This window comes from Pyrus communis, chromosome 2, assembly GCF_041283825.1.
Source record: "Pyrus communis isolate YQ-2024b chromosome 2, ASM4128382v1, whole genome shotgun sequence".
NCBI lineage: Eukaryota > Viridiplantae > Streptophyta > Magnoliopsida > Rosales > Rosaceae > Pyrus > Pyrus communis.
In genome coordinates, this window is record NC_142566.1 from 6,356,654 (window position 1) to 6,367,740 (window position 11,087).

The 11,087-nt window shown below is 38.7% G+C and overlaps 1 protein-coding gene across 2 annotated transcripts; it reads left to right on the forward strand.

Moving 5' to 3' along the window:
• The first annotated feature begins 7,591 nt into the window (after positions 1-7,591).
• LOC137746575 (glutamate receptor 1.3-like) lies at positions 7,592-11,087 on the forward strand. Of its 2 annotated transcripts, none has more exons than XM_088700764.1 (5): positions 7,592-7,893; positions 8,338-9,629; positions 9,768-10,071; positions 10,186-10,556; positions 10,675-11,087. In XM_088700764.1, the coding sequence occupies exons 1-5, from the start codon at positions 7,632-7,634 to the stop codon at positions 10,996-10,998; spliced, it is 2,553 nt and encodes an 850-aa protein (XP_088556890.1). In that variant the 5' UTR covers positions 7,592-7,631; the 3' UTR covers positions 10,999-11,087. The 2 variants fall into 2 exon arrangements, with proteins under 2 accessions (XP_088556890.1, XP_068342693.2); XM_068486592.2 differs by having other exon boundaries at positions 8,353-9,629.

The following is an 11,087-nucleotide window of genomic DNA, read 5'->3' on the forward strand; positions in this document are numbered from 1 at the left end:
ATCTTGCATCACAATTCCTGACTTAAATGCTTTATTCCGATGAAGTATCTAGACAAGCCAAGCATAGAGGTGGAGCCAGCAACCGAGGTGTCACAGGTTAGTACAACTCCAAACTGTCAAGATTCCATTATAGACTACCTAGTCAATGGCACACTCCCCATGGAAAGATTGGAGTCTAGAAAGCTCCAAACAAAGGCATCACGCTGATGAGTCAATACTATATTATATATTTTACCCTATTATTCGTATTAATTTGGTAATTATTTTGGTAGAAATTTGATACTTTGCTTTATATTTTCAATATAGGACATTCGATTTCCTCTGGAGCAAAACATGATTAAATGAACGAATTTTGGAGTGATTCAAATTGGAAGACGTTCGTGTGTCTCTTGGCTTATTCCTATCAAAATTTGGGATATTTCTACCAAACAGTTATTTTCTGGTAATTAAATAAAGAAGCAGTGCGCGTTGTTGGAAAGTGATGTTTTTGGGTTTAAATTGCGTTTTTGGAGCCCAAGATGACCTCATATGGGTTCGTGGCCTTCTGAAGAAGTGTTCAGAATAGTCCAAGCTTTAAATCCAGCTATTTTGGGCTAGTTTTGGAGCTGATATGGGTCCAAAATGTGGCTGTGCAGATTTCTAGGCGAATTTACCAAGTCAATTTAGGATTATGTTTCCTATTTTATTTCAAGTTTTTAGGTTTCCTAGTTTTATTCTAAGACCTTTTACTAGGAGGATTGGAATTAAAGTTGTGTAAATAAGCTTTTTCGAAAGCTAGGAAAAAGTGTGGTTGAACGTATGCAACTTTTGAGAGAATAGTTTGGCTAAAGCTTGAGATTCAAGACTTATACCTTCAGGTGTTTTCAACCTTTTTTCTAATTTAATACAATTATGTTGATTTTATTTATGAATATAAGTAACTAATCCTTTTTGCTAGGGTAAGGCCATGATCCTTAGCAAGAATATGTAGTCTCTTTTTAATTTTCTTATGAATTTATGCATGTGTAATTCATAAGGAATTAGAAAAGCTATGTAGGATTGTTAGGGTGACCGCGGAATCTTAGTGCTTTTCCAAATTTGTTTCTCAAAATCTTTTCTCTTTGATTTGTTTCCTTCTTAATTGGTTTTTAGTTGCTTTCTTTAAATTACTTTTATTAAAATTCGTTTTTAATACTTTTAAATTCAAAATCAACATTTTTCCAATTTTTAATTTTAGATAATTAACTAGGATTAGGGTTTTTCATAAATTGTTTTAAATAATCCCAGTGGAAAACGACCTTGCTTGAGCCATTTATATTACTACAACCTTGTTCTCTTGCAAGTATTTTGTGTGATTTTATCCCTACTTTGGCAGGTGGTAAAAATCCTATCATACGCTACTACATATGGAACAACATTATTGTCCGAAGATCTTACACTGGACCACATCTCCACTGCTTAACGCCTCCCGATGACCTAAAGGTTCTAAGCTCAATCTACGAAGGCATTTATGGAAATCACTCCGGAGGTCGATCCTTAGCACAGAAGGCTCTTAACGCAGGATACTACTAGCCTATTATGCATCAAGATGCTAAGGAGTCATTACAAAAGTATGACTGCTGCTAACACTACAAGCAGGTACCAGAACTGCTAACCAGCAAACTACACCCGTAAACGAGTCCCTGGCCATTCATGTAGTGGGCAATCGACTTGGTAGGGTCAATGCCTCCCATTACTGAGGGCAGATGTACTATGATCATGGCAACTGACTACTTAACCAAGTGGGTGAAAGCAGAGCCCATGACAACCACAACTCAGACGGATACAAAGTGCTATATACGGAGGAACATCATTTGTCGATTTGGCATCCCTCAATCCATCACCATAGACAATGGCCAGTAATTCGTAGGCAAAGATTTGGCGAAGTTTTTCTAGAAATATGACATCAAGCAGCACGATATCCTTAAGGCAATAGGCAGGCCGAAGCATCCAACAAGACGATTCTCGATTGCCTCAAGAAAACCCTTTCCGACAAAAAGGGAAAATGGCCAAACGAACTTCTCAGATGTCCATGGGCGTATTGCACAACCAAACGACGAGCAACCGGTAAGACTCGTTTCTCTTTAGCATTTGGTTCAGAAGCAATCATTCCTCTCAATGTCATCGTGCCACGTATCGACACTCTACTACCAAGCATCGAACATAATAGAAAGGAGATAGCCACAAACTTAGATCTAGTAGAGGAGAAACACAAGAAGATCATCACCCGCATCGCAGCCTATGAGCAGCAGCTTCTCTCCAGCTACAACAAAAGAGCCAATATCCGACAGTTCTAACCTGGAGATCTAGTCCTAAGAAAAGCTTTCATCACTGCCTGCAGCAAAGGCTCAAAGAAGATAAATCATATTTGGGAAGGTCCATACAAGATCAGCAGAGTATGCAATAAGTGTAGCTACACCTTTGCCACCATGAATGACAAAGAGATTGAAAAATAGTGGAACACCTACAATATGAGGAAGTACCATGCGTGACCTCCCACTACATTAAAGCCCGAAGACTCAAGCAGCTCGATGGGCACCACATTGCAAGCTGATGAATATCCAATTGTTATGCAGTTCCTACCTAACAACTAAGTTTTCGTTTGTTTCACTTGTTTTTGAATGAGGAATTCAGAAGTAATTTACCACTTGGCTGGGCTGCATGCTTACCACAACTGATCACTCATGCATTTCAAAAAAGGATTATACCCTTCTTAGGGACTTATCGCAAGAATTGTACCCCTCTGGAGACTAACCATGCTCTCCAGTGCAAGAGGTTAAACCAATTCCTTGACACCCATGTGGGTTTACTATCCGATGCGGGAAGATAAACTATACACTCCGAATATCCAGACGTGGATAAGTCGAGCTGCCCTGATGTAACTAGATGCACGATAGTTTGTGCATGGATTCCTAAAAGTAGCTACAATGGTCTTTTTCAAGGCTTAGCTAACTGAAGGATTTTTTATCTCTTAGCCTAATCCGTGGGGAACCGGGCCTTAAAGACGGAGGAGGCATATTATGCAGTACACCCTATGGACGGTTGCCCTGGAACCCTAAAGCTGCTACCGAGTGCACTGAAGTAGCTTACGATTTCCAGAAGATTGCCTACGACTTGCCCTTCGAGCAGTAAGTCACGCTAAACTTATACAACTGCACATTTTTTGTGAAAAGTTAAATAGTTAGCATGCATATACAAAGCTCTATCCACTGTTGACATGCTACATAGTCGATAAGCTTCACCTCTGCCAAGCGTGAAATGATTGTTTAGATCTATACTAATTCCTAAAGTGTTGTGATACTTGCTACGCAACCCACGTAATTGGTTACATATAGAGTAAGGAGTTCTCTCGGACCTTTGCTTACAAAATTCCATACAACCGCGTACTTTTGATACGAAAGGTTAGCAAATTTCATGACCCGAAAATCTTTAGTATGTTGTGATGCAGGCTACACAACTCAAAGGATTAAAGAAAGCCAAGGTTAACAGCCAAGTGGTCCCGCAGACTTGTCTGCTTCTGTAAGTAAGGCATCCGGTTGCCAACCCTATGGTTAGTAGCACATCTGTCGTTGCTCAAAAGGTCAAAGGTTGGGCGTAAACAAAAAAGCGAAGATGAAGAAAAGCGAAGGAAGCAAGTTTTATTAAATTTTCTAGAAAATTTGATAAACAAATAGAAAAGGCTGAAAGAGTTCAAGCAAAGCAAAAAGCAACAAGTAAAACAAAGAAAATCCTAAAGGCCACCTAGAAGATTACTCTTCAGCAACTTGGACATCCCACGACTACTCGGTAGCCATACCTTCAACAGCCGCAACACTCTCAGCAGCGGCATCATCCAACGCTTCACCTTTGGCTGCCCTAGCTTGGGCATCAACTTCTCCGACTACTTTACTAATGGAAGCCTCAAAAGTAAAGGCAAACAAGTTTTCCAAAGAAATAGAGAAGGTCCCAAAATCTTTCCCAGCAAACTCAAAGTCTAATGGCTTACCAAATAGATGATCTACATAACCCAGCTTGTAGAAATCAGCCTGACTCTGAACAAGTGAAGCCTCGAGCCCAGCCTTCTCACCCTTCAGCTGCTTGTTCTCTTCGAGCAGACCAACACGGACGCGATGCAGCTCATCCACTTCATTCCTAATATTTTCGTTGATCTTCAGTGCACCTTGGAGTTCCAACACTTGGGGTTCAAGCCTATTGATGACTTTCTTGAAATGGATCACTTGATTATAAACAGCAATCAACCCTTCATCTTTTGCGTAAGCAGCAGAACGAAGCTCAGAAATGGCACGCTCAAGATCTTGAATCTAAGTTATGTAGTAGCCAATCTCATTCTTTGCACTTTTATACTTAACTTGGATCCTGTCAGGCCTAGTTTTTAAGTCAACGATCTCCTGGCAAGCGGTCTCAAGCTGCATAGAAGTGGAAGCAGAGATATTGGACCCCTTCAAAGTGACAAGCTCAAACTCCAACTTTCTGATCGTCTCGACATAAGAATAAACTTTAGCTACCATAGTCTTTGCCATCTCCTTAGCAGCCTTGGTATCCTCTTGGTCAAGGAGAATAGACTCGACTACCAGAATCGCCGTTTTCTGCATTATAGCAAGCAGAGCAGTTATTCTATATTGGGTTGTATGCTTCGCAAAGGAACTTAGGCAAACAACCCCTCTGACACCATCAATAAGTTTGGTACATGTGTCCATATCTTCAAGCAAATCGGGTTTTAGAAGTGCATAAATCTTAGCAGACTTTCCAGAAATAGGCTTGGTGGATTTCTCACAATTACCCATGCAAGCAATCTCTTCTTTCTCAATAGGCAAATCAATCCCAGCAACAAAGGAGTGGGTGTTAGCACCACTTTAGCAGCAAAGTTCACCTTATCACTCTTTATAGTAGCATGCTTCTTCAAAGGAGAACCTGACTGAGCTCCCAACTGACGTCTTGGTATAGACTTCGGCACTAGGGGTATGATATAATCTCTACGCTGAGCAATCATAGTAGCAATCGTACTAGCCATTTTTGGAATGGTAAACATCACAGGCTCAGATCTAGCAGCCTTATTTTTCTTCCCATTAGAAGAAGTCAAGTCAATCGCAAGCCTTTCAGCAGCAGGCGGACCCTCACGAGCAGCGGAAGAAGTCTTCGGTTTTTTCTCAACCAACATATATTAACCAGACGGAGAAGATCTCTTCTTTCCACTTTCATTCATAATAGGCTCCACGACAACGATCGAATGAGCCAATGCATTCGCCTTGATCCTTTTTATCTCCTCTATTAGGAGCAGCCCACATTTCTCCTAGCGAATAGGACTAAGCAACCAACGTCATTCACGGTACTCAGCAGAGGAGCTCAACCTACGTTGGCTTTTCCCTCATTTTTTTTTCTCTCGAACCAGCTAGTAAGAGGCCTGCATGCCCAGCATTCCAGCAGCCCATGAGGCCTGCTACCTCCTTATTTCTCTCAATTGCGGCCTAGCCCACATCAGGTCCAATAGCCCAAAGAACATGAGCCATGCGGCTCACCTAACACTACGCCCCAACGCCTCAATATGTGGCCCCAGTCGCACTGCTGCCTTTGACTCTAGCCAAGTCGAGTTGCCCAAGCAGTGGTCTCTGCCACAACACCTCATCACCCTATGTTAAGTTGACTCCTATCCTCTGCCAGCCGACGTGCCACACCACCCTTATGGCTGCCCCACGACAACACTATCTAAGAAGAAGACAAGGAAAATTAAATGTTTCTTACCTCGGTACGGCGTGGAGAAGACAAAGAAAGCAACGAAAGGCGGTCCTTTACAAGGGTAAGTGTGGAAGATTGTTAGGGGAGGGGGAACAAATATCATCTAGCATTCTCTCTCCTGTAGGGTAGAATAAATTGCTCTCTGAAGTTGATTTAATCATCTACTTAAGGTAGACTTAAATAGACTTTGGAAGTGATTTATTTCCCTTTCCTAGAAGGATCTAATTTCCAATTAATGTAGGAATCTACATCAAAATAGGAAACAATCTTATGTTTTCTAAAGCAAGGGAAGATCTCTACACTTGTTGCCCTTTCTTGCGAGTAGCCCAACAGGTGTGGGCGCATTTGTGGAGCCAGAAATAATCAATAAAATTATGGAGGTGACACATAGACTTTTGGTGAAAAGGACAAAATTACCCTCAAGGCATATGGGATTTCCACGCGCATGCAACAGACAATAACGGTTCAATCAAGGAAGAGTCAAACGTGATCAAAATGGTATTTACTCAAAGCCCTTTCATTACTGCTCATCAAAAGGTAACTTCCAATTTTCCTATTTAACCTAGGATTAATTACCAAGTTAATTGCAAGATATTATTTCACATAATATCTTGCAATTATACTTACAATTTCACCATATATGGCCGGCCACTATTCTCCAAATAGGCCCGGCCACTCCCTTATAAATAGTCTTATTCTTCCACTAAAAAGCAAAGCCATTTGCTACCTACAAACTCCTAAACACATTATTCTCAAAATTCTAACTTTGGCATCAGAGATTCTTTAGCCAAGGCCCCCCTATTCATTATGGGCGCATGAGGCTTTTGACCTTAATATTAGGTGTTATTATTTTGCTGGTGCATTTTCGTCAAAGAAAAAGACGACGGAAATTTGCATCCACATAAATTGTAGCCAACTTGGTGAGAAAGGAAAGTCTTGGATCTTTGCATGTAAGTTCTCCACCGTTGAAAGCTAATGAAAGAACCAAAAATAGAAGCTCAAGGAAAAGAGACTCAATCAAAGTAACAAACCATGAAAAAGACCAAGTCTTCGGTCAAAAAGTAATTGCCAGTTTTAATTTGGACTTGATCTCCATAATTAGTTTGTATGTATCTATCCTCTTCTCAACCATGTGATTTCTCAGCCACGTTTTAATGAAAATATTTATGTAAAGAACTTGCAAATCCTCTCTTAAAATTATTGAAATAATGTCATCGGTTGCAGTACTAAGTACTATTAGACCGTAATATTAAGTAGAACTAATTAGTGAGTTGTAAAAAGAATTATTTCTAACTAACTTAATCATTCCAAAATGTGAGCTAAATAAAATTTCAAAATCAGTTTCAAAACATGGTTTTATCGGGGGCTCAAGTTTGACTCTGAAATATGATAAATCTTATATTTTGGGGCACGACTTCGAGAGGTTTTTCAATGTAGTTAGAACATCACCACGTCGTTTACAATTCAACTCAAATTATAGCACTTATATTTAATTATTTTAGTATATTAAAAGTAAAACATATTAGTCATGTTATACCTCGTATTTTAACACATGTAAAGATATATTGCGTGACAATTGCTCCAAGTACGCATAACATATTTCACATGACTAAACTTGAAGTCATGCAAGACTTGTATACGTGACAATTGTTTCACATGACTAAACTAGAATGTTTTATCTACGTAGATCAATTCCTCGGTCAACCTTTCACGTTACTTCCTTGAACTTCCTTAATTATGTAGTAACCATTTTGAAGCATATATATATATATATATATATATATATATATATATAAGCTAGAAGATATATACAGATTCGGACTGTTCATTAAACCAACAAAGAGCAATATTAAATACATAATTAAAAATTGGTAGTACGTATGGAGTCTGATCAAAGGAAGAAACAAGCCATCCTCTCGATATTTCTCACCTTCTTTAGCCTTGTCAGTTCTTTACATGGTGAAATAGAAGAAACTCATGTCGGGTTGATTCTTGACATGGGATCGACGGAGGGAAAGATTGTTCAAAGCTGCATATCGGAAGCTTTATCTGATTTCTACCATAAGCATAATGACTACAGCACAAGAGTTGTTCTCCACAGTAGGGATTCCAAAGGAGAGCATCTACATGCTCTATCATCTGGTGAGCCATTCATTTTTAAATAGTTTTTTATAATTTGCTTCGATATATATGAGACTTTCAGGTACAAATCTTTCTTCTTTAGCAGCTTGCAGCTATAGCGATAGTACTAATCGTTCAATTTAATCTAATAGATTTTTCAGATTAGAAAACGTACATACTTAAAGTGATAGTAGTTCATCTATACTCAACTACAGATATAGCACCAGTTCATCTATTTAGTTTTGGTCATATATATGGCGAGGATGATTTAATAGTTGTTTTGAGTTCGATATCTATTTGTCTGGCCTATTGTATAAATTTCGCACCCCTCCCCCTCCCTCCAACCTATTTGACTATAATATCATTGTATATAAAAGAAAAGGTATACATTTATACGTAGGAAATAAGTCATTCTAACTAAAAGTGGAAGCAATACAACTCTGCATCTTTTAATTTAACTTTCAGTTGTCACAAACACAGCTCTGCATCTTTTGGAAAACACTAAAGTTGAAGCAATAATTGGTGCACAAACAAGAGTGGAAGCAAATCTTTTGGCAAATTTGGGAGAAGCAGCTAAAGTGCCCATAATGTCCTTTTCAGAACCTAGTCCTCCTCTTCCTCTAAATGACGATAGAAATGCCTTCTCTGTCGGGATTGCACAAGATGAAACTTCTCAAGTTATGGGGATCAATGCCATCATTGAAGTTTATAAATGGAAGGATGTCATACTTCTGTATGACAACACAGAGTACGGGAATGACATGATTCCAACTTTGACAAGTTCCTTTCAACAGAAAAATGTGTATATAGCACATAAAAGTTGTGTTGCTATATCCTCAACAAATGAACAAATCTTCGAAGAACTCCAAACGCTAATGAAATTGAAGACAAAGGTATTTGTTGTGCACATTTCACACTTGCTTGTGCCTCACCTTTTCTCTAATGTAAATAAGTTAGGAATGATGAGTGAAGGGTATACTTGGATTCTGACATCAGCTAGCATGAATTTCTTGCATTTCATGGATTCTAATGTGATTGAATCAATGCAAGGGGTAATAGGTTTGAAGTCTTATATTCCACCATCAACTAGGCTGCAAAATCTTACTTCAAAAGTGAGGAACAAACTTTACATGGAGGATCCAAATATGAAAGTAAGTGAGTTAAGTGCAGACAAAATCTGGGTGTACGATGCAACATGGGCTCTAGCTGAAGCAATTGAAAGAGCAAGTATTCAAAATTCTACTAGATCCAAACATGGAGTTGTGCTACTAAGAGAAATATTGCAAAGGAGGTTTACGGGTTTAAGCGGTGAAATTCAATTTCCAAAGGGGAAACTGATTTCAGGTACATTAGAGATAGTAAATGTGATAGGAAAAGAAGCAAGAAGGGTCGGACTTTGGTTTTTCGAAGAAAAGACCGATAAAGCTCAGTCACACATGCTTAACAATGGGAGAAATCTTCTTTTAAGCAACCATTTGAAAACAATCAGATGGCCAGGAGGATCTAAAAGACAATTGAGTAGTGAAATAAAATTGAGAATTGGTGTTCCAGTGAGAGTTGGGTTCAAGGAACTTGTGCGTGTGGAGCATGATCTTCAAACCAATAGAACAAATGTCACTGGGTTCAGTATCGATGTGTTCAAAACTGCAATCAGTGCGTTGCCGTATAAAGTACATTATGAGTTTTTTCCATTTGAGAATGAACATGGAGTTATGGCGGGGACCTACAGTGATCTTGTTTACCAGGTTTATCTCCAGGTATGGTTAATTAATATAAATTCATAAAATTAAGTAATGATTTTTCTGTTTTACCTAATCTATCTTTCAGTATCTTATCTGAATTTCTTATTTACTTCTTGGGTTTCCTTGTCATATACTGGGGACATGATACACTAGAAGTACGATGCTGTCGTTGGAGATATAACAATCACATCGAACAGATCTCAATATGTTGATTTTACAATGCCATATACTGACCTAGGTGTGGGAATAATAGTGCCAAATCGAAAGGACAACATGTGGATTTTCCTGAAACCTCTTTCAGCATACCTTTGGATAACAAGTGCGTGTTTCTTTATACTTACGGGTTTCATTGTGTGGTTAATTGAGCGTCCTGTCAACCAAGAATTCCAAGGCACAACTTCACAGCAAATCGGAACAATATTATGGTTCTCCTTCTCAACCCTTGCATTTGCTCATAGTGAGTGCTCTATATATCTCCTCACTTATCTAGTTAGTGTAACTTTATTTCAGCTAATGACGAAATGCTCAACTCATAAATATGTTTACGATCTGTATTTGTTAACGCCTGCAGGGGAGAAGATACTAAGCAACCTGGCAAAGTTTGTAGTGATAATATGGATGTTTGTAGTGCTTATATTGACATCCAGTTACACTGCTACTTTAGCATCAATGATGACAGTTAAACAGATACGAATGGACTCAATTGGAAACTATATAGGTTACCAATCAGGTTCATTGGGAGTTACAGTGAACTTGAATTTCAAAGAGATTAAGCCGTATCATTCAGTTGAAGAATATGCAGATGCTTTATCAAAAGGAAGCAAGCATGGTGGTGTTTCGGCGATAATTGATGAGCTTCCATATATCAATATCTTCCTTGCAAAGTATTCTTCTGACTACTCCCTCATTAAAACCAAGTCTACCACCAATGGTTTTGCTTTTGTGAGTGATCTATCCCATTTGTTACATGCGTAATTACAAACAAGAATTTGTAACCAAAAAGATAAGATAATACTTGTATAAGCTTATAATATGTTGTGCATATATCATTCATCTTCAGGTTTTCCCTAAAGGTTCGAAATTGGTCCATGACTTATCAACACAAATACGACATATGAGAGAAGAAGGAAAGCTTTTAGACCTGGAAGAGACCTGGTTCCCAAGAAAAACAAGTTTTATGCCGGATGATAATACTATAAGTAGTCCCTCCAATACTCTTGGCCTCTACAACTTTCTTGGTTTATTCCTTGTCAGCGGGGTTTCGTCTGCTGTTGCTCTCTTCTTATTCGTAATCTTTTCCCGTTCATTTAGAAATCTGATTAAAGGACAACTGCAGTTGGTTGGAGGACGACTGCAGCGTTTAAGGATGTTCCTTCCACTGTAATTAGTACATGAAACAGAATAAACCAATAATCTGTCGTACTTGATGTCCATAACCACTAATTTACAGATCTGTGACATGCAGTTTTCTCA